This window comes from Chlamydotis macqueenii, chromosome 20 (assembly GCF_036417535.1).
Source record: "Chlamydotis macqueenii isolate bChlMac1 chromosome 20, bChlMac1.mat, whole genome shotgun sequence".
In the NCBI taxonomy this organism is placed as follows: domain Eukaryota; kingdom Metazoa; phylum Chordata; class Aves; order Otidiformes; family Otididae; genus Chlamydotis; species Chlamydotis macqueenii.
The window spans coordinates 2,847,551-2,873,758 of record NC_141575.1 but is presented as its reverse complement, the minus strand read 5'-3'; the positions used below and the strand labels follow the sequence as shown (position 1 = coordinate 2,873,758).

Here is a 26,208-nt window from a genome sequence, read left to right as displayed (position 1 = left end):
GAGGAAGGCCAGAAAGCCAAGGGGGTCTTGGCCAGTTATAATTCTCCCACGAGGACTCTTCCTAGCCCCCGCAGACCCTAACGCTTCATCACAGTCTCGCTCCTGCCCGTGCACCCTTCTGCAGGCAGCGGCTGCCCTCATTCCCCCAGCCTGGGAGACAGAGAAGCTCAGCTCCAGCAAAAGCCAGCCTTAAGAGTCCTTTGCTCTCTTGCTGTGCCCAGTCTGTTGGGTTTTTTTGTTTGTTTGTTTGTTTGTTTTTTTCCTGGGACTTCCCCTCCCACACGGAGCTCACCTGGGACCAATGTCACCCTCTCCACCTTGGGAACCAGCCCAAAACTCCCGTCTTGGTAGATAAGTGCTTGCAAGCGGGACAATGCACTCTGTCTCCAGCTCTCACCAGGGTGAGCGAGGAGATGCTCCCAAGGCAGAGCTCGTACTCTCCAGGATCACTGGAACAGGTTGCCCAGAGAGGCGGTGGATGCCCCGTCCCTGGAAACATTCCAGGCCAGGTTGGATGAGGCTCTGAGCAACCTGATCTGGTTGGAGATGTCCCTGCTCCTGGCAGGGGGTTGGACTGGGTGGGCTTTAAAGGTCCCTTCCCACCCAAACCCTTCTGTGATTCTAGGCTTATTATTCACAGGAGGGTATCAGGTATCCACGGCAGTGTCTCACTCCCCCTCACCCCCAGCTGTTACACCCTCCACCAAATTTGCCAGTGCCCAGTATTTTTCAGGCTCACATCCAAAAAAAAAAAAAAAACCAAAATACAAACAAAAAAAAATGCTGCAAGATCAGGGAAGAGCTAATTCTTGCTAATGATCCACAGGGAAAATTCAATTCTCCCTGCTGCAGAGCCCCAGGCTGCTCTAAGGAGCCAGGGATGAAGCCTGGAGAAGAAACTTCCCCGCGCTCCAGACCCCTGCAGAACACTCCCTGCTATTGAAAGCAGAAAATAATAGACGTGGGAGGAGGAAAAGTCTTTTCACGCTGTTCAGGGATACAAAGACTCACAGAGATAAACCCCAAGAGGCAGGCTTGTCAACCCACCTGCCAGACCGGGATGCGACAGGACGGAGGGAGGGATGTCTCCTGGATTAGAAGACAGGAGACAAACAGAAGGGGAACACTGCAGCAAACGCCTTCTGCGGGGTCCCCCGAGGCTCACTGCTGCTCTGTGGATTTATAAGTGGTAGTGATGACTGCAAATTACCCGGTACGCTCAAACCTAGACCCGACTGCAAGGAGCTGCAGAAGGACTTGCAGCACAGCGCAACCCGATGATGAAATGCCAGACAAAAATGAACATCAATAAGTGACAACTAATCCAAAAGGGAGAGGAAAAAAAAATAACTTTCCCACACAGGCAGCAGAAGGTCTGCAAATTAGGGCTCGGAAAAGAGCCAGAGTCACAGTAGATAATACAATAAGGCCAATAGCTGACCGTCAGTGGTTGTCAAAACCCAAAGCGTCGGGAGCGGCTGCTACGCCACAGCCGAAGGCACCGCGCAGCCACGCACAGCACTGGTTCCCCTCAGAGGCGGCACGGCACGGAGAAGGGCAACCAAGACAACTATGGGGATACAGAGCATCCCATTCAAGGGGAGACTGAACAGGTCAGGAGGAGCCCTCAGCCTGGTAAGAGACGCGACGGAAGGCCGGTGGCAGCAGAGCGGCACACAAGCACGCTGCAAGAGCTGCAGGGAAATTGCAGGGCAGCGGGCTCGGAGGAATAGCAGCGTGTTTTCCCACAGAGCAGCCAAATCAGAGAATTCACATCCTGCAGCAGAGGCAGAAAGCACCAATGGGTTCAAGAGGGACCAGGCAAATCCCAGGGGAGGTGTCCATCCACGTTTCGGAGCACAATCGCTGGGTACAACCAGTTTGGGATCCGACCCTCCAGGCATCAGTACGGCCCGGGAAGGGTTGCTCTGCCCCGTCAAAGGACACCAGGCTCACCTCTGGTGTGGCTCTTTGCCTGGTTTTATTCCTAAGAAGGATGAATGAGATGTTCCACACTCCGGCATGGTTTGGCAGGGATGCAAGAGAAACACTAATGGGCTCCAAAACAAATTGCGTGCAGCACTTGGGAACCAGGCGCGGAGGTCAGGAAGGGGTCGCTGATGGAGAATTGGGAGGATTCAAATAGATGCTGTGAATGTTTTTGCAGAGCAGAAGAGAGCCCTGAGCACAGGCAATGACCTACTTTGCCATTCTCCAGCGAAGGGTGACACAGCAGTGCCAGAACCCGACGGCAGTTTCAAAGGAGGGCATTCAGCACGACAGGGGTCCTTCATTGAACAGAAGAGCCCGGGGGGTCCCAAAACCTCCTCCCAGTGACCCCAATGTGCTGGTGGGAACTCTCCTGCCATGGTTTTAGCAGCACGACCCGCTGACAGCCCTGCGGAGCCCCGAATTTCAGACTCCTGCCAGAGCCGCATGCTTCCCTCTCCTCATCAGCTGAGGAAAACAAGAGCAGGATTCCTTCTTATCTCTGCTACACAAATACTCTGAAGCACAGGGCATTTGGCCCTGTAGGTTTATGGCTCCCTATTGCAATTTCTCCTGGAACAGCGAGGCCAAGATCCCCAGGGACAGCCAGAGCAGCAGTTGCTGCACTCCCCAGAGCTGACTTTTGGAAGCTGATAAACGCCTAAGCCAGCCATCTCGCCTGCCTGCAGGAACTGGTTATTAATTAGCGACAGAGTCTGGTTCAGCGCAAGCTCTGCCAGGGAAGCATCTTCCCATTCATTTCCAGAAAACTGAAAACCGAAGAGACAGCAACAGGCTCCCAGCTGCAGGGGCCATCCTTGTGCTGAGCTGAGACAGTTCTCTGACACACTTGAAGCGCAGCAGGAGAAGCCACGGGAGAGTCAACCCAAGTCTGGGTGAGAGTCTTCACACTGGGCAAGAATCCAGTTTAATCCATGCTTTTTTTATTTCTATTCTTTTAAATTTTTGCATTCATATCCTTCATGGATTCAGACCAACTTTCCCAAGCTCTCGGACACAGCCCTAGGATCACCCCAGGTCCAGCAAGGGCAGCAGGCAACCACCTGGCTTCAGACTCCAGCACAGGCTTAGACCGGAGCAGCAGAAGGTGCCTACAGGCATTTTCTACCTTGCTGCCACGGCTCCAGATCTTGCTGTGATTTCTAGGACCAGAAAGTACGATCTGCCCTGGCTGCCCAGTCGGGTGGGACTGGGACAGAGCCCGCCAGAGCAGGTCCCGCTCCCAAACTCACGGCAAGGCACCCCCTTCCCACCCGCCTTGGCGCAGGACGTCTGCTGTTTACTCCAAGCATAAACAGCGGCACTGAACCAAAGCAGAGCGGTGCGGTCGAGCAGACAGACAGCTCTCCTGCAAAAGGCATTAAAAAGAGGCATGAGAAAAGCTACGTACGTCTAACGCAAAGAGGCGATCTTCCTAAGCCGCTTCTCCAGGTACCATCGCGCACGCCGCCTTCTTTCACCTTTTTCTTCTTAGATAAGGCACAGCAGCGGGAGGCAGCAGATGGAAAAACCAAGGCTCCTCTCGCACATCCCTGCTTCTCCCGCAGGCCCCCTTACTCGTGCAGGATATTTTTGCGTGAGCCCTTCCATACGGCCGCTCGCCCATCACCGCTTCTCACCAGAGTGCCCTTACATGGGCAAGGCGGAGGAAGCAGAGCTGCTGGCCGCAGGAAATCCTGGATTCCCCTAAATGACAGACCAGCTCCTTGTACAAACATTTACCCAGATTTCCCACGAGGCTGGAAAGTAAAATTTAGGCTATTTGTACCCTCTGGGTGCCAGAAATGTGTATTTGCTCTCCAAACATACTTTCAAGTGCTTTTACAGTTAACCCCTTGCTGTCTGACTGGGAGGGACGTTCAAGACCATCGTCCCCTTACGAAGAGGGCCAGGAGAAAGCACGCAGACATTTGCACTCACGTCTCCATGCTCCACACCTACAGCTACGAGTATTCGCCCGGAACACAGACGAGCCACGGAGTCTGCGTGGGACTCCCTGGTCTCCCCCGGGGACCGCGCACCCGCCAGACACAAACCCCACAGCAGACATGGGCAGGGCGCTGCCTTCACGGCCCCTTCCACCAAACAGAGCTAAAACCCACGGGAGGTGGGGGAGAAACTGGTACCAAGCAGAAGCTGAGTAGCAACTGGTTGTTAGGTGTGGACGATCCACTGAAAGGGGATGTGCACTCAGAGCAAGCTGCAGAAGAGGAAACCAAGCGGCAGATTAACTGGGATCATCTAACAGGGGAGATGGTGCTTGCTGCTCCGCCACGTTTCCCTTTAGCCTGCTCGCAACAACCATCTTCTGCTTCTTCAGCCAAACAGCACAAAAAGGGTGTGAGAGACCCAGGCTGCTCCCAGCTGGGGCTGGGGAAACAGGCAACTACGGGCAAAGCGGCCGCATCCTGAGGGCTCTGACCGGCTTGTTCGATGTCTCTGCAAGGGCAGAAAGGGGCTGAACGCAGAGACAGGCGAGACAAGCCAGGGAAAGCAACGGCATTTCAGCCTCCCCGGAGCCAGAGGCGGGTAGAAACACACTGAGCTGTAGAATAATAATTAGAAAAGAAAGCTCTTCTGTTCAGATTGGAAGAGACAGAGGGGAAGACCTTTGGACAAGGATTTTGTTGCTGTGCGTTAGATGAGGACAAACGACCCCAAGCCGTACTGCGCTGTCAGCAATAAGGAGCAATGACCGCTGTCCTGAGAAACTCATCGTTTCCCCGTAACATCGGGGTCCGAACCTGCCACAAACTGTTGTCTCCAGCCTGATCTCCCCTCACACCCCAAGCGCGTTCGGTGACATCCTCAAGGACATCGTTGCTGCAAACACACCAAGTACGGCTGCAAAATGAGGGTTTGGCAAAGGCCCTGCAGCTCCGCAGCCGCCCTGGCAGGCCCCAGGCCACCGAACAGTGCTCACAGGAGTTTGGTGGTCACCTGTTCATGGGTGCCTTGGCCGCATCAGTCACTGCGCCTCTGGCAGAGAGGACAGCAGGGGAAATGATGAGGGACTTAACCCCAAGAACCAGTACTTGAGGATTTTACCAATTACCCAGCCAGTGGCAATGTACTGAAAGTTAGAGAGTTCACGAAAACAGACTGTTCCTTCTTTTTCCATCTAGGCTTTTAGGAATAAAAGCTGCTCTCCCTAAATCACAGGGAGCAGACGTCAACATAGAAAAAAAAAAACCCAGCTGACCAGCCCAGGGTGCAAACCCAGCCAAGGTCCTCATCTGCCGAGAACGAACCGACACACGCAGTTCATTTGCCCATTTAAGCTGACATTCGGTGAGCACGACAGTCAGAAGAGCCACACCAGTAAATATCAATGGTAACGTACAGGAGTTAGCAGAAAAAGATGGGGTACTTCAGCAACAGGCACTCGTCCCCTCGTGAGCCCCGTCTGCCGCTGCCCAGGCACAAGGGGACAGTGGCACCGGGTCCCTGTGGCGTCCCAGCACCCCCTGCCCCCCGAGGGTCTCCCACTGCCCCACTCCCAAAGCAATGGTGCCCAGAGGGGCAACGGCCGAGGACCCCAGTCCTGGAAGCGCAACGGAAACTTTCTTCCAGGCTCGGAGCGTGGGGAGAGCGGTGGGAATGTGGGACACCCCCCCCAACCCCTCAACCTCACCCCGACGGACCCCCGCGCCCCACCGGCCGGTACCTGTGGGCGCTGCCATCGTCGTCGAGGAAGGAGCGGTTGGTGTAGCAGCGGGCACAGACGGCGCCGCCGGCCGCCCTGCCCTCCGCCGGGGTGTAGATGCCCTGCAAGCTCCGCTCTTCTCCCGAGAAAGGCATCGGCGAGGCGGCGCGGGTGCCCGGAGAGGCGAGGCGGAGCCGAGCATGGGAGCCCCGCGCTGCCGAGGGCACCGGCCGCGGGCAGAGCCACCGCCGCCGTCCCGCTGCCGCTCCCGGCCGCCCATCACGGCGCGCCCCGCCGCAGCAGCAGCCCGCGGGCCGGCCGGGAGCTCCGCATCCCGGGGGCGAGGCGGCCGCCGCGGGGCGCGGGCGGCAACAGGTGCGGGAAAGTTGCGGCGGAGGCGGGGCGGGGCGGGGGAGTGATGCAGCGGGAGGGGAGGGCCCGGCCCTACGCGCACCGGCGGAGCGGAGCGGAGCCTCCGCCCCCCGCGGAAGCCCCTGGCGCGGAGCGGGAGCCGCCGCTCGCTGCCGCCGGGCCCCCCCCCGCCACCGCCGCCCGCCCCCGGCCCCGCCGCTGCACCACGGCGCCCCCTGCCGACCGCGCCGGCACCTCCCGTCCTCCCCCGCTCCGCCCGGGCTGCGGGTACCGGTCGGTGAGCACGACCCCGGCCCCTCCCGCACCCCTCCCCGCGCGGGGCTGGGCTTGCCTTTTTTTTTTTTTTCCCCTCCCCCGCTCCGTTTTTTCTTCTTTTTTTCCCCCTTTTTTCCCCCATTTTCTTTTTTTCCCTTTTTTTCTTTCATCTTTCCCCCCTTTTTTTCTTTTCTCCTTTTTTTTGTTTTATTTTATTTCATTTTCTTTCCTACCAGCCCTATAAATATTTGTCTTGAGCACTGCTGCACCTTGGGGTTGAGCCGAAAGCAAACAGGCCAGCCCAGCCCTGGCCTGCTGCAGAATTCCTGTGCCGTGCTGTGCGGTCGGGCTGGGGGAGCATTGATCTTCCCGGGGGGCCCTGCTGCAATAACATGACCCCGCTGTAAGCATGTCCCTGCCCCACAGACAGCCTGAAAATGAGCCGGCCACCTCTGGGAAAGGGTTAACAGGCTCGAGTCCAAGCTGCCTTCTCTCCCCCCTCGAAGTTCAGCCCCACGGGTGCTGCGCACCAGGAGTCAGGAGGTGCTATCCCTAACGATGTGGCCAAGCCCAAAGGGCCCCAAAGCTGCTGCTGCGCACTCTGCGTCCCTCCTCGAAGGGCTGAGTGCGAGCTGCTGCAAAGAGAGCAGCTCTCGCAGGTTTCCACTGCGCGCCCACAGCCCACGCTGGCCCAGGGCCCGGCCAGCCCCACGGCGGGGGCAGCCGTGCAGCCCACGGGGCAGCAGAGCCCCAGGGGAGCAGTTCTGCCCCAGCTCTGGCATGCTCCTCTCCTTTTGCCACTTCTTTTTTTATTTCTTTTCCAGAGACCACACTGTTGCATGGGCACTGAGTAGTTCACCATGGGATGCCAGGGCTGCACAGGGGAGCTGAGCTCCCCAGCGAGGCCCTTTTATTCCAAAGGCAACGCTCCCACAGAAACACGGGGCCAGACAGCCTCCTTGCGCAATGCTCCCCTGCCACCTCAGTTATCCAAAACACCAAAGCCCCTTCAGCCAGGCCCCATGGGAGGGTGACGCCTTCCGGGCCAAGAGTGGTGGTTTCTCTCCGATGGCTCCACGGAGCCCCGGGCCCACCTCTGCCCCCCGCTCCCAGAAGCCCTGTCCCTCACGTGATGCGTGGTAGCCTCCAGCTCCAGAGGAAAGTCCCACTCGGATGCGCTGGGCTTTACGCCTCTCTCTAGGACCAGAGACTTCGTTTCTCCCACAGCATCTCTTCCTCCTCCTCTCTCTCCATATGGACTCTCCTACACTGGGAGTCATTTGAGAGAAAGGCAATTAATACTCCCCATGCAATCCGTCCGTGTGATGCTTCCCGACCCATCATGCTTTTAAGTAGGAAAGTTATTCTTCATTCACTAATTGCCTCGCATTATCGGGTGCAAAATGTGAACGTACAGCTCTGCGAGGAGAGGGGTGGGTGGCACAGCAGCGTACTGACACGCTGGGTGATAACACAGGCGTGGAGGAGGAATTATTTAAAACAGTTGGGGGGGTTGGGGATGTTGAGAAAAGAGAAATGAAGGAGAAAGAGCCAGAAGAGGAGAACATCGCCATCCAAATGCCACAGCTCAGGCGGCACGGTCCCACCCGCCGGCAATGGAGTGGCCGTGGAGCTGTGCCTGGTGGGGCGCGGCTGCCTCCCCCATCCCACCACGGAGCAGGGGGAACGCCGAGGCAGTGGCCCGGCCGCCGGGCACGGGGACAAGCACTTGGCGGGTTCCTACCTGAGAAAGGGGAGCCCCTGCCTGGGGGCCGCTCCCGGCTCCGGCACGGATCAGCCACGCTGGACCTGCAGCCTCTGCTTCCTCACCCACTGACTGGGTACGAGGGGATGCTCCGTAAGGAACCGCTCTACAACCTGTAGTTAACAGAACAAAATGTAAACTACTTTCATTCCTTCCCTACTGGTTATTTTTTTCCTTGCCCTGCTATTATTTAGCTCCAGAAGGTATCTCGGGCACAGCGCGCACTGTAAAACACAGCGTGACACGGGGATGGGGTTTATTCCCGCTCCGACATCGGCTGTCGAGGAGCAGTGTCAGCCCCCGGGGTTGAGCATCCTTGCTCTTCCTCTGCTGCTTGGCAAAGCAGTTGGATTTTATCCAGAACTCACGCTCAGAGACCATATGGTTGGAGGTATTTGGGAGCTGGGTGCTGTTGGGACAGGTGGACATTAAGGCCAGGGTCCCCGCTGGATTTCCGCTCCCTCATGGTGCCATGCGTGAGCAGTGTTGGGCAAGATGCTTTCACTCTCCCTGTCACAGCTTCGCCCCTGTCAGAGGACAACTGGCTGTGCCAGAGCCCAGAGGGGCCGATCCGATCTCCCGCCCTCTCCCCAGCACACAGAGGTGGTGGCATCGCACCCTGGGACCTCCTGACCTCCAGGAAAGCATTTGTGAATGCTGAGATCTCCACATGTCCCTCCCTTGGTCCTTCTTTCTCCTGGCTTTCCCACACACCGCCTTGCTCGTTAGTCAGCCGCACCCCCTCCTCCTAAGGAGGATTCGTCTGCCTGCAGCTTCCAGCCACAGCAAAGCCTGCCTCTCCCACTAGATCAAGGCTGCTTTCATCCTGTGTTTGCTCCCCATGAAAACACATTGCAACACAAAACACCTCTTCCTTTTCTTCATGAGAAGCTGAGGGCTCCCCCTCCTCCCCAAGGCATTGTTCCAGCCTTCGGGTAGTTCTGGGGGCTCTCTTCACACTCTCCCCTTTCCCCCTGCTCGTCTGAGCACCAACCAGAGACGCTGCGCTTCCCCTCTGCCCCTACCCTTCCAAAGCCAATAGTGGTAAAATTCACTTCTCTTTGGAAACTCTTGTAGGTCTTTCAGGTCCCAGCAACACTACCCTGTGATAGACTTTTTCTTCCCAGTTGTCATGATTTAACATCATCTTCAATCTTTAATATATTACAGGAGCTCGGCCCCTCAGCCCCAGAGATGCCACAGGGGTTGGGCAGGGTGCTGTGGGTCCCTGCCTTGGCGCTGTGACACCTGCCCTGCGCTCCCAAAGCCACGGGAGGAGGGCAGGGAGGAAGGCAGTGCTCTCAGCAAGGGCCCCATTTGGCATCGCAGGGGCATGGGTCTGGCTGAGCCTTCAGCTGCAGCGCTCGACCAAATGCCATCAATCCTCCAAGTCCTTGTTTCCCAAAGGCCATCTTATTAACAAAAAGTCAAATTAACCAGGATTTCACGTACCTCCTGCCATACCGCGCCCCCTCCTCTCAACTCCCTCAGCCCCCGCGGCTCTGCTGTGGAGCCCCTTCACATCCCGGCATTCCCCCCACATCCCTGGAGCAAGGGAGCATGTGTCCCGCGGGCTCTCACCTGCCTGAGCAGGGAGCGCTCCATGGCAGGAGCAGGGCCATCCAGGGATGCTGAGTGTCCTTTTGCATGGCCACGGCCACGTGCTGCAGATGCGTGCATCGCACGAGTCCCAGGACCCCCGCTCAGCTCCCGTGCCCCTCCAAGACCTTGGGCAAGCTTTGCACTTTTGGGTACAGCACAGACACACGTACACAGGGGGCTCTGAGCAACCTGATCCGGTTGGAGATGTTCCTGCTCCTTCCAGGGAGGTTGGACTGGATGGGCTTTAACGGTCCCTTCCCACCCAAACCCTTCTGTGATTCTACATGCACGCCCACCAACCCCAGGGCAAGGACCCCCCCAGAAAACGGCAACGGCCCAGCTCGCTGCCCAGCGTCCCTGCAGCTACAGAGCAGCCGCGGAGTCAGGCACGGCAACGCCTGAGCTGCTCCCCATTGCAAATATTGTCAAAGCGTGGACGGAATTTAATCAAAGCAGAGCTTAATTCAAGACTCAGATCCTTTGGATGTTGTATTGAACAAATTTCACATGAAATCTAGATTTGCCAGACACAAATATAGCCCGTGTCTAACTTCAGGGCACGAAAGGGCAAGGCAAGGCAACCTGCATGGCATACTATGAAAATTAATAACGAGAGGGAAACTTCTGGTCGGCTGCAAAACGGAATTTTTCTGTCAAGTTGGCACCTTGGCAGGGAAACAACCTTTCGGGAACGGGCTTGGCCCAGGGGCTGGAGCCCTGCTGCCTCGCAACCCGACATTTTTCACAAGCTCGCGCTCTCCCCGCTCGGCTCAGACGCAGCTCGGTATTTCCGAGGCTGAACGCAGCACTGGCAGAACACACAGAGGGCTCGAGCCGTCTTCATCAAGAGACACAGTGGTAGCGAGCCGTCAAAGCTGCCGGTAAACTCAAGAAGCAATGATCAAACGTACCCATACAAAAAGATTGAGCTCTGTGACCCTGAGCCTGACGCACGCAAAGAAGAAAAATGAATGGTAGGAACTTGGCTACACAAACATGTTTTTAACCCAGTCAGCCGAGCCGTTAAACAGGAGGAACAGACACCCTCATTTATTACCAGGAGCAGCTCATCTATCCGCCTGGTACGTCAGCGCTCCGGTTTGGTGGTTTGTTTTTAAGTTTTCTACTTACGTTTAATACCCGAATGGGTGTTAAATATCCAAACCCAAATGAAACACACACTGTGTAGCTCTTACAAAACCTTCTCTGACATCATCTCCCAAGCCTCACAGAGAACTTAAGGTGAAGAATTGCCTGCGAGAGCTGAATCATATCTTCAAGCAAAAGCATTGCTATTAGGTGACTAAGACCAAAACAATTGTCTCCCTTTATTTATTGCAACTGATGCTGTTATTAAAAACCAGACAAGTCCCTTCCCGGCCCCTTGCGCTGTCGGGTCTCTGTGTGCTGGTGGAACGCTGCGAAAGGCAGGTGGGAAACAGAGGGGAGCCTTTGGGCAGGGTCCGAAAGACGGGGAAGGTGCTGGGTGCTCCCCAGGAGCATCCCGGTTGGGGATCGAGGTGGCCGACGGAGGTTGCCTTGTGACAGGAGTCAGCCCCGACCCTTAAAATGAGAGCAGTGCCGCACGAGGGCACGGGGAACGCCTCGAGGAAAGGGGCGGTTGTGTGAGGAAAGGGGCCTGCCTATGGACGGGCTGCGCGGACAGGATCCGGCAGGAGCAGGGGCAGCTGAGTGGTTTGAAAGCCTGCGGGAATCAACCTGGCTTTTGGGAAAAGCCCGGGAGCGAGGGGACCGTGGTGGGGATGGGGAGGTCCGCACGGCTCGGACCAACTGCACAGACACCTGGGACAGGCTGAGCTCAGGCCATTACATGGGAGCAAATTTATCTTGGAAAAACCAATTTTCACTGGTTTTCCCCAACAAACCCAGTCCGCCCGCACCATCGCCTGAGAACGGTACGTCATCCAAAGCCTTTGCATTTTCATGAAGCAGAGTTGAGCAGAACTGAAACAAGCTGAGCTCTGCTCCCCCCTTCCAAATGTTCACAGCGCTGGGAGGGAAGCCAGGAGACTTTAAGACTTTTTAAAAAGCTGCGGGTACGGTGGCTCCCCTGCAGCACATCGCACCGCAGCTGCCCACGCAGCACTCGTCCTGCTCAACAGCATCTCCCACCGCCCTCTGGCCAGCCCTGGCCTCTCCAAAAAAACCAAACCCAAGCTCCAAACACCCTTCAGTCTAAACAGGTGCTGTTCGTAGGGTAGGTCAGGTTGCCTACATCTCTGCTCCCGTAATGAGGTTTGCTTGGACATAAAGGTTAACGAAAATGTGCAAACATCTTACATAAAGCAAATTATAGCCCCATGGCTCAGGAAAACCTGTTTTCCTGATTGTTTCCTTAATTTACACCCACAAGATTTTTCAGGGCTTAAGTGAAGCTGTAGGAACAGCACTGCCATCCCCACACTGACCTGACTTCAGCCCCGCCACGCTCCTGAACTCGCTCTTCTTCGGGAAACTCTTGGATCTCATCAGGGGTGAGGTTCTCCCTGAACATGTTTGACTTCACCCATCTGAAAAGTGAGATAAGGTCACACACGAGCTCCTGGGTGTTATGCTTGCCTGAAGCCTGGGTTTTAAAGGCAACGGAGGGATCACTTCCAGGCAAACTCCCTGAAGCCAAGGAGGCTTGTGGCTCTCCCAGATCAGTTATTTCACCCTTCAGCTCTCATCCTGTGTCCATTCCTCCTCAGCTTTCCTCGGCAGGACTCAGCCAGGCCCCTCAGACAAACAAAACCCCGTGCCCGCCAGCTGCCCGCACCCCGGCCATGGCTGGACAGCGTTAACCTTACGTACGCGATGTCGGCGACCGTTTGAAGTTCCTGCTGCCACCGCAAAGCAGTGCTAAAGAAATGACTTCAGAAGTACAGCAAGCACCATGCTGCGCCTAATTGCAACGGGGATGATACACATGTGGGTTTTATTATTATGCTAAAAACGCACAATGGGGAAAGCCAATATTTTTAATGGAAGTGGTTTCAAGTGCTAGTATTTATTTGCATCTTCAAAGGAGGAATTTTTTTCCCAGAATGGCTATCTGGGGCTATGGGGCTATATTATTATACATGAAAAATATTTCCTTATTAGCTTTTTATTTCAGGGAACGCATTTAACTCACACTTCCTGCGCTGACAGCTTGCCAAGCTTCAAAGCCCAACTTCTGCAAGGACCGCAGTGTCTGAAAGGCTGGTCCAGGCGAAGCTGCAGCCCAGCTGGCACACAAGCTCTGCGTAAGGACCTTTTCCCAGTTCTGGAGAGCCTAGAGCCGAGGTCCGCGTTGGGACACACACGCTGCACGTGTTTGGGCCGTCTGTCAGAGGGGCACGATGCACTTCCAACCTGCAACCACATTCTGGGGACGTGGTTTTGTCTGTAGTTCCAGCTGCTCCCTACATCGACGCAGGTCTCCCAACACACGTGGGAAAGATCTCACGCTGCCACAGAGCCAGGGGCGGGCATTGGGAGAGCCTAGGGGCTCAGCCAGAGCTGAGGGACTCACCCTTCATCACCTCAGGCCAGAAATCAAAGCTGTTCTCCACCCCCCTAGGACATTCGGCTGATGCAGGCTCCTCTAAGGACGCTGCAGGGAGGATTGCAATGGTCAGAGCACCGCACCCTTGCAAGGCACACAGCTAAGGCAACCACAGCAACGCCACATTCCCCTTGCACCCTTTCATCCAAGGATGCAGTAACAGAAACGCATCCTTACCTATGAGAAATCTTTTCAAAATTAATAAATGAGTAAGTAAATAAATCACTATCTCTGCTCTCACACAGAGGCTGGAATTCTCATGCTTGTGCTGATGAAGGCTGACACCTCCCGCCACAATTTGCCCATCCAACAGCATCGTTGTCATCATCCACCCCCTCCACCTGCTGTCCCTGGGGGGTTGCTGGAGACCCACAAGCCCCTCTCCCCCCTCGGTGCTCCGTGGGCCCCACAGCTCGCAGAACCGCTGCCAAACCCAACCCTCACCCCTGCTGATACCTCCATCCTGTTTGTGGTGTCTTGGGCACTTCCCCCTCCAGCGCTTCCAGTCCCCTGCGGCTCCCCAGCCCAGTCAGCTCCAGCACAGACCACGGCTCTGCCAACATTAACACGCGGAGGCTCCAGCGCGGCCGAGGCCACCACCGAAGGCAGGAGCCTGGCCAGGAGTGGATCACCGCAGCTCTTCACCAGGACACGCAACCACCACGAAAGCATAAATCTATACGGTCATTTAAAACCGCAGAATGACGTCATGTGGACAGAAAGCAAAGGACCATCCAACACAGCTCGTTAGGGTTCACATTCCCACTCCAGTAAATGGATGCTGGAGGGGCAAGAGGTGGGGGGACACCCCAAAACAGCCCCAGCCTGCTGGCCATGGGCTGAGCATAGTCAACTCCCCCTCCTCAGCCCCTTCTGCTCCGAGGGGCTCACTGAAAACATGGCTGGTACTAAACGATGCCCTGCACTTCCCCAGCACAAGAGAGCCAAGCGAGGCACCTCGCCTGCAGCGGGGTCACAGCTCCCACCCCAGCACAGGGAAAGCCTCTTCGTACCCCTCTCCCTGATCATTCTGCTCCCTGTGCACTGGAGACAGCCTGGCCCAGCGGTGCCCACAGCCTTAGGGTGCCCTCCGCGTCCATGCGGACCCCACACAAGGGAAACCCACAAGTTCACGCATCAAACCTCTGTCTCAGGAGATGCAGAGCGCTCAGCGCAGGGGTCAACTGCCCTGGACAGGGAACCAACACCAAAACAGTACAGTTGTAAAAAAATCAAGCTATCAGACCTAGCACAGCTTCACAGGGGTACCAGGGGACCCATTTTACCAGGTGAGCCCTAGCAGTTGCTTCATTTCTTTATTTCTCCGACACTCAACCCCAAGTCTCAGAAATTCATAAAGGGAAAGGCTAGAGTTTTGCTTGCTTTGTGTTCCACGCAGCTGCAACACAATCATCCCCCGGGATCATCTTTCCTCCCCGTAGGCAGGTGAGGTGGAAGCCATCGTCTCTGGGTACTGGGCAGTAACTCAATCCCGCAGACCCAGATACAGACGCTGCCCCGTAAGCCTCTGCCGGGGAGAAACTGCCTCCGCCGTGAACGCAGACCCTGCTGCAGGGAGAACTCCCGCCACCATGCAGGTAAGCACTTCAGCTTGTTGCTCAGCCACAGCACAGAGACTGGCACAAGGCTGTTCCCACTGGGACAGCCGGGATAACAGCTTTCCCTTCGGCTTCTCACCCTGCCAGCTTTCATACGGCGCTGTCAGGCCAAGGACCAAGGCTCTCCTTTGAGGACACACATTAACATTACAGGTCCTCATCAGCATCTCGGTTTTCACTAACAGCTTAAAAAACAGTCAGAAATTATTAATAGTGAATTATTCCTCAGTACTTTCACAGTATTTCTCCTAAACTACAGCATGCTAATGTCCTTTTCAGTTTGGGATCTCGCTGTGCTACAAGTAGGGTTGCTTGGGTTTCCAGGAGGAAAACAGCCTTACACAACTAATACAGAGACCATGGTCTAAAAGCTGTGATTCTGTTTTGCACTAATATATTCTAAAATGAAGGAAAGCATTTCTCTTCTAGTAGCAAGAGAATTCAGCATCTGTCTCCTCTTCCCCAGCAGACACTCTGCAGGCTGCGGACTCACCAGTGGTGCTTCATTCTCTTTAATGTCTTGCTTTTCCACGTGCTGCTTTTTGGAGCAGATTTACTGGAGGAATACTTCCTGCGGTCGTTACCTCTTTCTTACACTGACGCAAAGACTCTCGAAATCCGGGAGAGGGCCAGGAAGCTAGATATAGATCCTCTAAAGGCCAATCTCCCTTACACCATCAGCAGCTCAGCAACATGCTCTGATCAAGAGATATTTTTGCTCATTCTTGTCTGCAGTAGCCCAGAAAACAGGACAAGGCGCAACGTGATCAGGCAGACATGGGGCAACGTGACAGACACCAGAGGTTATGCTGTCCTTACTCTGTTTGCTTTAGGAAAGCCAGCTTCAGTAAGCAGCCAGCTGGAGATCAATGAGGAGTCTCAAAAGCACAGAGACATTATTGAAGGCAGTTTCATCGATTCTCCCGAGACGCAGACACAGAAGATGTTGATGGCCATGGAATGGACAGTGACTTTCTGTCCCCATGCAAGGTATATTCTTAAAACAGATGAAGACATGTTTGTCAGTATTTCAAGTCTGGCTGGGTATTTGCTTAGCTTAACACAGCTGGAGGACATTTACATTGGGAAGGTCATTCACCAAGGAGTGCCCGACAGAGACCCCAAAAGCCCTGGCTTTGTTCCCATCCATCAATACCCAGAAGAGTTTTACCCAGATTACTGTGACGGGAGCGCCTTCGTCATGTCCCAGGACGTCGCTCGCAAGGTGTACGTGGCCTTCAAGGAGGTGCCAGTGTCAGTGCCCCCCGATATTTTTGTTGGAATATGTGCTAAAAAAGCTGGCATCACTCCCATTCACAGCTCTCGGTTTTCTGGGGAGAAGCACATCAGCTACAATCGATGCTGCTATAAATTCATTTTCACCTCTTCCAACATGAAAGAGGACGAGTTATTTAAAGACTGGAAGGAAACAAGCGATGGGAAAGACTGCTCATTACTGGAAACTTACTATGGTCTGGTGTCCTGCAAGGTTTTAACCTATATTGATAAGTTCAAACAGTTTAACTTAGACAGAATTAAAAATGAAGTTCTTCATTTTGCCGATTAAGATTTAACTTGCGTGAAGAAAGTCTGAATTTTCTTTTACCAGCTGTTTTATCCTGTTAACATTCAGTAATAACGATCTCTCAAAGTTAGCTCTCTTCCCTTCAACAGTAACTGTGTTCTCAACACTATCTGTTACAGCGGCAGAACTGGATGTGCTCTAGCTATGTAAGTACCTACAGGTGAAGGCATACAAGGCAAAAGAAAAAGAAAAAAAGGTATTCCAAGAACCTTTGTTTGTATCCAGATATCTGAAGCCCTCTACCTTACACGAAAACTCCATCTGCGTTTTTTATGAGTAAGGCATCATCTACTGAAGTATTTTGTAACAAAGGGAGCTGCTTCTGAGCAGTCTGTTTTACAGCAGCAGAGAAACTACAGAGTGGCTTTGGGAACAGGCATTGAACCATCGCGATAATTGCTTAGGCAAACAGCCCAGGGAGATTCCAGACACGAAATCCGCCTTACCTGTTAGACACTCCTGTATTTCTGTCAGTCACGGCATCAGGAAAACACTGACACAAGCAGCTCAACACTGTAACATTACACTGGAGAGCAGCATCAGCAGTGAAGTCAGAACGAATTCATCAGCATGCTGGTAACACCAACCTTCTTCAAAAGGTAAAAATTCCCCAAAACAGGAACCAGCCACGGGACACAACCCCACCCACGCCTGCATCCCCCACATTAACTCCTCCATATCGGCTCCTTCAGCAGTAGAGACCCGCTGGGCAGATTTGCTCTGCAGCTGTGACAGACACATGTACGCTTGAGAGCTCCATCTCCTCTTCCCGCTGTCACTGAAGGAATGGGAGGTGTGCTCCGAAGGACCCACAACTCTTCAGTACCGAGTTAGGCTGCTTGTTAACCAGGGTCAAATGATGAGTTTTGATTTTCAGGGGTTTTGAGTGGTTGGTTTTAGTTGTTTGTTGGTGGTTTTGTTTTGTTTTTAAACCAAGTTCATCAAGTTTAGTATGTTACCTCAATTCTCATTCTCCATCATTCCACTTCTGGTTTTTCCTCAGTTATCTCCACTTGTTGCTTTACAGCAGGGGAAGGACAGGGACAACATGCTTAATTTTTTCCATTGCATGTAAGACACACCAGCAGCAACATGTAAACCATACGGCAATATGCAGGATGGGTAGGGAACAGCATGTCAATAAGAAGAAGTAAAAGTCCAATCAATTAATTGCAACACTGAGCCCAAAGCTCAACAAAATAAAGCATATGTGCATATATAAAAAAATCCCCTTGTTTGGCATCTCTGTGTATTCTAAAATATTGTATTTGGCAAATGTACCATGCAAAGCAGACGCTAAAGACTGAGCACACAGAGTAGCCTTCAAAAGCAACAGCTGAAAACACACAGAAGAGGCTCATGAATTGCTGAAAAGGTTGGTATGTTGATTTCTTTTACTGAGATTTTAGTATTTAGCTCATACAGAGCTATCAGCGCACAAAGCCACCTAAAATAACAAAGCTGAACAAGTGCAAACTAAGGACTTCTACACTCTTTTCATTTCCTTTTTAGTGCTTTTACGGTTTTTTCTGGATGCAGGATTCATGAAGCTTCTGTGCTCCCTCCGCTCACAAATGAGACACCGCGCACTGCGTTTCTCACTAGCAGATGTTTATTATGCACATCTAGGACGACAGCGTCAGCAGCATTGTGATGTTGGATGACAAGTTTTGTACATATTCGATCACAAGCAGTAAGGCAGACCACCTGCATTAAACATTAAAGGCTCTTCCCCAGCCACCCTGCGCCTCCAAGCCCACTCTGATGCCTTGCCAGCAATTTTTGGCAGGCGACACCGTCACCTGTTGTAGCTCAAAGCTACTACAAGCAAGAGAAGGGTTACTGCACGACTAGAACATCCTGCTTCACCTGGCAGAGGGGGGACACAGGGCAAGCGCTTTCCACAGAGGTACGCCTGACCTGCCACACTACTAAAATAAGCTCAAAAGTAGAAATTTCATGCTTTATTATGCTCCTCCCAGCTATTCCTCAGATTTGTTTTGTATGTCCTCAACAAAAATAATACAAACCTTCTGTATAAAGTACATTGCGGTCTGTTTCATGGACAAAGACAAGTCACACATCACTAGAGTGTCCAGCTGGTCTTGCATCTCATCCGCAGCTAGCTGACCTTCTCCAGAGGAAGATGCACAACGTTGTCAGGTACTACATTCCCCTCCTCCTAACTTAGTACCTGCCCTTAAAACATGAAAGCTTTGTCTTCTTGCTCTTTTTATCCTAACTCAGGCAACTAAAAATCAATTTTTTTTTTTTAAATAACCCTTAAAATCTAAAACATTTATCTCTGTTAAAAAATAGTGTAAACAATTTAAGATTTGGTTCTGAAGGAGACTTGTAGTGCTATAGCTCCTGCTCCTGTCGAGCAAGCTAACTGAGCTGCCATACCAAGTCGCAGTCAACAAGGGAGACAAAGCTCCCAATTTGGTTTTATACACTAGAGCTTGCATTCACTTGTTTCTAAAAGGGCTAAAAGCTTTTTTTTTCATCCTCAGCATACAATGTAAACAATATTTCAGACTATTTATTCAAGCAAGACTTACATCCAGCAAGTTGAAACTAGAACAAAATCCAGTTCGTACTCCCTCATGTGGACAGAATGTTACTACCTTATTCTTACCAGTCAAACTCTGTTTCTGACAGAATGTGACTGGCTAGAAGAGTACGTTCCATGCAAGTGCCAACTTTGGCAGATATTTAAAAAAAAAAAAAAAAAAAAAGAAAAAGAGAGAGAGAGAAACTATGGCAGCATTTGAGGGTACAAACCTCAAGGTGTTTTGGTGTTTGTTTTTTTTAATAGAACTGTGATCTACTGAGAAAACAGGACAGGAGTTCCAAATTCAAGAACAGTTTAACTGAACACTGATAATTTCTGAAAAATGAAACAGAGTCATCAGCTGACAGAGTGCTTACCGTGGTTTCTCATCTCACAAGATTACACAGAGAACTTCTGCACTGACATTCTATGGGAAATTACGCTGTGCCCTATCGGTTTTGATTTGCTCTCATGACTCTCGTTTCAAACGGAGTCAAAGTGCTTCATTTAAAGAGACAATCTAAAGAGACTCCAGTGTGGGGAAGTCTCCACACCTTGTATTTTAACACCTATTTCAGTAACATGGCTTGCAAGAAGAGGAACCAAGACACCGGTGAAATTATTCTGCTCCTTCCACGGCTGTAGTAGAAACTGCCTTGACATAATAAGGGCCTTCATGCAAGTAAGCCCTAAGCCTCAGGTAATACTGGTTTCCAAAGATTTCCGCGATTGTTTTGGAGTTTACAAGGGCCTTAACCAGTTCATATTTGGCATCCTTCGAAGCTTTGTCAGGCTCCACAGATCTGTCTACAACGTACTCCACAAATCCTGGAGTGTCGAGCATCAGCTTCTGGGCCCATGGTTGATTTGCAATGGCCTAAACGTGAAGACAAAGGGAGGGAGGGGGATACATCTTATTTTAAAAACCCAAAACACAAATAGTCAAGGAATATAAAAAATGAAATGGGATATTCATTCCACACAGTAGTTGCACAACCACCACTCAAATCAAACAGCAGGGTTTAACACCGGAAAACAAGTACAGCTCAGTGCTTTTCTTTAAAGTTTTAAGTGAATTATGACAGCAGTGCCTCTGATATTGAGCCAGTACTCTAGAGCATAGCTCTTGCTTTTTTTTTCCTCTCTCCAATTTATAAGAAAATAAGCAGTACAGACATGATATATCTGCTGCATTATTTAAACGGTGACTTCAAGTGGGGCACAGTGAAAGAGACCTTATTTCTGACCGCTTCTGGGCTTCACTTAAAAAAAGAGACTGAAAAGCAATACAATTCACTACCTGATCTTTAAAAACCAAAAAGCACTGACCGTAAACACGCGTAGAGCCCCACAGTGGAGATCAGGGAAGGGCTGAGTACTGATGCTCCTGAAGAGTTCCAACGGCTGGCTGGACAAGGACGCGAACCACGACTCAGTCATTCTTAAAAGGTCTTCTGTCTGCTGCTCTGGCTACGTGCATCAGAGAAATGCAGAGGAATGAAAGAGTTTGATTAGGACTATGCAAAGCTTTCAGGTTTTGAGTATATGTTCAATAGTTAAGGAAGTTATTTAAAAACCACTAGCAGATTAAACTGAAATTGTTTAAATTTTCAACTTATTTTCATGAATGAAGAAATGGCCCTCTATATTTCATTTAGCTTGGAGGACAGATTTAAATAAATTGATTTTGATACACAAGGTAAGTGCTGCAATGGAGTGCAGTCCTACAAAACAGATGAAAGTGGCTTACTCACTAATTTAGAGCTACACTATCAAAACCAGATCACTAAGAACATACACAGGGATTAGAGCAGTTTGCTACTACCCCTTTAAAGCACAAGACATTAAACTGTTTACTCTCACTCCCTTGCCAATGATGTCTTGACTTTGTGTTTTATAAACAGATTTCAAAACACCTGGCTTCTTACAAACAAACTCAAACTTTAAACAAACAAATATATCAGTGAATTTCAAAACAGTAAAGTTAATGACTCAGAATACTAGAAAGCTGCCACTTCCACCTAAGCAAGATGCTGCAGAAGGTCTTTACACAATCAGTCAGTTGCACAATAATTTCATTATTTTAGATTTTAAAAAAAGCAACAAACCAAACTACAAACTTACAGGCAAGTAAAGAAGAGATGAAACTGCATCCAAGCAGCGAAGTCGTAACTCTGTGGGGGCATTCTTTGCCTGGTGTCCTATTTTGTTTAGCAGATTTTGGAATCTACTTCCTTTGAAAATAAAAACAGAAGTATTTTTAATTAATTCAGATAAACCTCTACAGCAGTACAGTCATCTGTCACATTATACTACATTAACTGACAGAAAGCGTTGTACATTAAACCTGAGAAAGGTTAACTTCTTCATCTACTGTAATAAAAGCAGTGGAATATTCTCTTTGCCTCATACGCATCTAAGATAGACAAAGCTTTTATGTTAATTCTCCAGATTATCTAAGCATTTCCAAAAAGTAAGTTGTCCCACAGATAATTCAGTTATCCTGGGAAGTGTGGACCCTAGTACACTTGTAGTTCGAAATCTGCACTCCCATTCTACAATAGCTACCCGCCAGTACAGATATTCACTTAAAAAACAAAGTTTGGACTAGCAGCAAGAAGCCTAGCACCTACTCTGAATCCTCTGAACAGTTTTGTATGGAAAGAAACAATGCAGTCTTTACAAAAAGCATCATTACATGATAGTTCATGTTTTTCTAATCCTGTTAAGAAGGTCATGACATCAGTAGAAACAGAGGAAGCGAAAATAACACAACTACTGATGAATCGTACGATGCAGCTCACTAGAAAAGAATAATCTGAATCACACTTGCGATACCAGAATTCTAGATGCCAGGCATTTCCCACTGCCAAGCCTGGCAGGACAGTTACAAAAACACCTTATCTGCTATAGCACAGCCGTTCAGACACCTTTGATTATTAGATAAATAAATATGTTTTTCAATTCCTTCCTCTACTACATCAAACCAATTGACTCCTGTACATTATGACATACTGAGAAAGTTTCATTAAAGAAAAAAAACCAAACATATACTAACTAGTTTTCTCTAAAACCTGTTTGCCTTCCACATTTGATCCCAGGATTCCCAGTGTGTCAACAGCCACTCCAATCATGGTCGGATCATGACTTTCTGCCATCTCAAAGACTTTTTCGATAAAGACAGGGTATCGCTCACAGATCTGCTGCGGACTGTCTACAACAGCCAGATTTCCAAAGAATTTCACAAACCCTGAGAGACAGAATAGGACAAAAGAGAGTCAGAGTGGAGGAACAACAACTTTAGCAATGTCAAAATTAAACATACATTAACATAAGAATAATACTAGTTTAGAAGTGAAACAGTAAGTCTGAACACTGACAAAGGAATCAGAATAAGGGCAGAACTAAGGAACAAGCCAATATTTTGGAAGTCACTTAATTTATGATGCAACAGCAGTCTTGAATTCATTTAAAAAAAAACCCTACAAGAACACAAACTTGAGATCTATAGCACAGTCTCTCCAGATCTTTCCTGTTCTACCACTGCCAGTGAGTAATACTATTCGTGTGTTAGACTGCGCTTCAGCATCTTTTGTACACATCCAACATACACGTTCTAATACGAAAAAATTCACATGAGCTTTCAAAGCAGGGGCTTAATAGCCCTCTCTATCTAACTCATTAACAAAAGCAAGCAGTAAACACTGGAAACAAGAAATGCATGATGTAACCTGGTAAATAGAAGCCTGAGAAAGGATCAGACTCTGCACCAACGATGATGTTTGAGATTTTATCGATGACTCCTTGTTGAGCAAGATACTGACGCCCATGTGGAGTATGGGCCAGTGAGGTCACCATCTCGATACATGTAGCTCTGTAACAGACAGACAGTGGGTTTTTTAAGTACTCTGTGATTAACAACAAGTTTTATACCCTTAAGACAAAATCAAAACAAATAAAAATCTAAACTATCTGGTATCCCTACTGTCCAACACTCCAAGCTCACTCAGCTATCTTATTTTAGGTGTACAGAAAGAATTCTAAAGTTTTACTTTGCAGCCCAGCACTACAATTATCACAGCATACTGGGGAAACGTAAATTTGAGAACTAAGATGAAGTATACAGTACTTTACACTCAAGGCTGTTTAAGAAGAGGCAGATAACATGCTTTCCTGAAAAGGATTTCATGAGAACACACACAAATATGTTTAAAAACTGTTACAACTCTGATGTCCAGTCTTAAAGTAACAACAGGGGAAATCTCATTGGCAAACTCACTACCAACGTACCTGACCAGCACATCATCTCCCGTCAGCTCTCCAATTAACTCTGATATTAATCCACTGTTCACACAGTAATTTAGTGAATCTGCTGACACTGAAGAAATCTCAACAATTAACTAAATAAAAGCACAGGAAAAAAAAAAAAAAGATGGTTTATAAAAATATTACAATATTAGCAATTCAGAGTAATGGCCAAAGACATCTTACAATGTATTTCGTTTGCCATACATATCTAGCGACACACTTTGCATCTCCCGGTCTCTTCCCCCCTCCAGGAGTTTCAATAGCACTTCACATCCAAATGTCGAGAGACTACAGCAGCTATTCTACCTCTGCCTTCACAGGAGCAAACATTTCATTGTATCTTTAGTAACTGTGCAGCCCTCCCGATGCCCCAGCGACACAAGTTACAAAACACAAGAAGTAAACAGTAGTTCACACCTTTGTACCATAAGCTGAGAAGTTAATGATGTTATTTGAGGACAAAATGTTCAAATTTCAAAACACCTGGCTTCTTACAAACAAACTCAAACTTTAAACAAACAAATACATCCCTGAATTTCAAAACAGTAAAGTTAATGACTCAGAATACTAGAAAGCTGCCACTTCTACCTGAGCAGAATACTGCTGTACTCTTCCTGCTCCTTTCTTGTCTTGACCGCAGACATGAAGAAAATTGCGTAAAGCAGTGACAAAAACTCATTTAAAAACAAGCCATAAAATCCAGACTGCAATCCAGAACACAGGACAAGAGAGCTGTCGTGTTCGGTAGCAGTATCACATCATTCAAACGCTAACACCGATCGCATTCCTACCTCATACACTCTGTATCGAACCACATCACTTGTTGCCATGACATTTTTCAAGTCACTCAACAAACTGCTCACAAATAAAGCCTCTAAGCCATCTTGCGTCTGTGCTATCCTTGAGAGAGACTTGATGGCCTGCAAACAAAACCAGCAGCTTATTACAAGAAAAACACAAAGAGAAGAAAATCCAACACGATCTGACTTAGTCTCACTGTTCTTTACTAACATACTAAATCATGCCACATCCCTAAAATTTTAATTGCAATTCACTTTTCAACAAGAATTACCGTATTGTTGACAAGACCTAGTCACAGATACTGCGACCCGAGTTCACCTTAGCATCAACAACTACTGGAAGACAACAGTTCCAGGTAAATTTTCTATCACACTTAAGTAACTTCTGGGCTTAGGGCATCTCCAGGCTTATAACATCTTCCAAGCTCTTTACTACTGCGTCTGAGACAACAGCCTCTGCTCTTCTTTGAGGAAGAGGTGCTTTGTACAGTGTCTGTATCAGTTTATAGAGGAAGACAAAGCAAGCAATGCTTACCTCTTTAGCCACTGCTATTTTCTCTCCACCAATGCAATTGATTATTTGCCTTAATAGTTCAGGACTGTTGAGAATTTCTGTAACAGCATCTGAATTTTCAACAATCCTCCCAACCTAGAGACATTATTAAATAATTATAGAAAGTAACACTAAAGCAAACTTGTTCTCTATAAGGACATTCAGGCACTAGAACAGCTACCCAGACAGGCAGAATCCCCATTTCTGGGGATACTCAAAACTCCACTGGACAATACTCAGCCTGCTGCAAGCTGGACCTGCTTTTAGCTGAGGGCTGGACCTGAAACCTCTGGAATTTCATTCCAAACTACAACGTCCCCCCATTCTGTTATTTAAAATTAATGCAACAAGCGTCAAGTTCCTACAGCCTATTCCTCTTCAGCGTTACCACAATATTGTTCAAAGTATCCTGGATATCAAAATGTTGCTGCACTTAATTCCTATGGCATCTGCTGTCAGTGCTGGCTTACAAAGCTCCTACAACACGTGACAGATGATTCATTTTCAAGTTACTTCTGTCAAGACAGTGTTTTATACATTGTTTAACAGACACATCACAAAGCACTATATGCCAAAACATTGCACAGTATTTATCCAAAGTTGCAGGAGCACATAAGAGCACAATTCCTGCAGAAAACACTTGATGGCTTGGCTTTTGTCACAAATTAGGAGATGAACGGCAGTAACAGATTAGGACTAACCCAGCCTGGCTGAAGACTGAGCTCTGCTCCCTCCTCCCAGAGGAAAAATCCATACCTGAGATATGGTGAGGATCTTCACGGAGTCGTCCGGGTGGAAAAGCCCTTTCTGCAGCTCTTCCCTGAGGTTCTGGATCACATAGAGCGGGTCCAGGGCCTGCAGAAGCCTCTCCAGGATGGAAACACAGGTAGACACCTGCTCCCTGGGCGGGACAGAGACAAACCCAAGCCCTTCAGGAGGGGAACACCACCTGGTGCCCCCAGATCCTCCGCCGTGCCAGCCCCCCGCCCTGGAGGCGGGCAAGGAAAGCAGACGGGGCAGCAGCAGGAGCCCCCGCGCTCCGGGGGAAAGGCCGAGGGGAGGCGGCCGGGCCGCCGCTCACCGGTCATTGACGCTGAGGAGGGCGAAGAGCGCTCCCAGGTGATCGTCGCTGAGGCGGGCGCGGAGGGCGGCGGGCGGCACGGCCTGCACGGCGAGCCGCAGGGCCCGCAGCTCCTCCAGCGCTGCCTCCCGCCGGGCAGCCCGCTCCAGCAGCTCCACCACCGCCTCCGCCATCTTGGCGCCGCCGGGAAGTGTCGCGAGAGCCCGCCGCCCCTAGCAACCGTCGCGCCGTCGCCACGGGCCCCTTTCGCGTCCGCCGCGCCGGTAACAAAATGGCGGCTGCGCCACGCCCCGTATTGGCTCCGCCCTCCTCGCGCTCTGATTGGACAGGGCCGCGACGGGCGGTGCTAGAGCGGGGTGGGGCCGGTCGGGGCGTGGCCTCGGTTGAAGGGGCGTGGTCTCTGCTGATGGGGCGTGGTCTCTGTTGAGGGGGCGTGGCCTCGGAGCGGTTTTGAGGGGAAATGGGGTGAAATTGGGGTCGTGTGGGAGTCAGACACCTCCTGATGGGC

The 26,208-nt window shown here is 50.5% G+C and overlaps 3 protein-coding genes across 6 annotated transcripts in view; 1 reads left to right on the top strand and 2 right to left on the bottom strand.

Annotated features, from left to right (window-relative positions):
• KCNT1 (potassium sodium-activated channel subfamily T member 1) overlaps positions 1-5,811 on the bottom strand; it is a 79,866-nt gene extending 74,055 nt beyond the window's left edge. For 3 of the 4 annotated variants that reach the window (XM_086763687.1, XM_086763686.1, XM_086763685.1), the window contains exon 1: positions 5,678-5,704. Coding sequence is in view for 1 of the 4 variants with exons in the window: in XM_086763683.1 (XP_086619809.1) it covers positions 5,678-5,811 (134 nt within the window). In the remaining 3 variants the exon portion in view is untranslated. Of the gene's footprint in view, positions 1-5,677 lie in introns of all 4 variants that reach the window. The other variant, XM_086763683.1, reaches the window with a different exon arrangement.
• A 263-nt stretch (positions 5,812-6,074) lies between these two features.
• Positions 6,075-16,526, top strand: B3GALT9 (beta-1,3-galactosyltransferase 9). Its single transcript, XM_086764201.1, has 3 exons — positions 6,075-6,305; positions 14,699-14,798; positions 15,230-16,526. The coding sequence occupies exons 1-3, from the start codon at positions 6,075-6,077 to the stop codon at positions 16,384-16,386; spliced, it is 1,488 nt and encodes a 495-aa protein (XP_086620327.1). The 3' UTR covers positions 16,387-16,526.
• Positions 16,527-17,998: 1,472 nt separating this feature from the next.
• Positions 17,999-25,926, bottom strand: PSMD5 (proteasome 26S subunit, non-ATPase 5). The gene is made up of 10 exons (XM_086764090.1): positions 25,701-25,926; positions 25,376-25,520; positions 24,602-24,715; positions 24,058-24,186; positions 23,249-23,358; positions 22,690-22,832; positions 22,017-22,208; positions 21,083-21,192; positions 20,288-20,428; positions 17,999-19,835 (listed from the first exon to the last, which is right to left on the bottom strand). Exons 1-10 carry the CDS (start codon positions 25,871-25,873, stop codon positions 19,578-19,580), a joined length of 1,515 nt encoding a protein of 504 aa, XP_086620216.1. The 5' UTR covers positions 25,874-25,926; the 3' UTR covers positions 17,999-19,577.
• Positions 25,927-26,208: the final 282 nt, after the last annotated feature.

What these genes read in the sequence shown, in the direction of transcription:
- B3GALT9 (XM_086764201.1), top strand. Translation starts at nt 6,075, where the DNA reads ATGCAGCGGGAGGGGAGGGCCCGGCCCTACGCGCACCGGCGGAGCGGA. An exon ending in CGGGCTGCGGGTACCGGTCG is followed by an intron (nt 6,306 to 14,698) that starts GTGAGCACGACC and finishes TCAATCCCGCAG; the next exon opens with ACCCAGATACAGACGCTGCC. An exon ending in GAACTCCCGCCACCATGCAG is followed by an intron (nt 14,799 to 15,229) that starts GTAAGCACTTCA and finishes TCTAAAATGAAG; the next exon opens with GAAAGCATTTCTCTTCTAGT.
- PSMD5 (XM_086764090.1), bottom strand. Translation starts at nt 25,873, where the DNA reads ATGGCGGAGGCGGTGGTGGAGCTGCTGGAGCGGGCTGCCCGGCGGGAG. An exon ending in CTCAGGCTTCTATTTACCAG is followed by an intron (nt 22,209 to 22,689) that starts GTTACATCATGC and finishes TCTGTCTCTCAG; the next exon opens with GGTTTGTGAAATTCTTTGGA. An exon ending in GGGCTCTACGCGTGTTTACG is followed by an intron (nt 19,836 to 20,287) that starts GTCAGTGCTTTT and finishes CTTCACGTTTAG; the next exon opens with GCCATTGCAAATCAACCATG.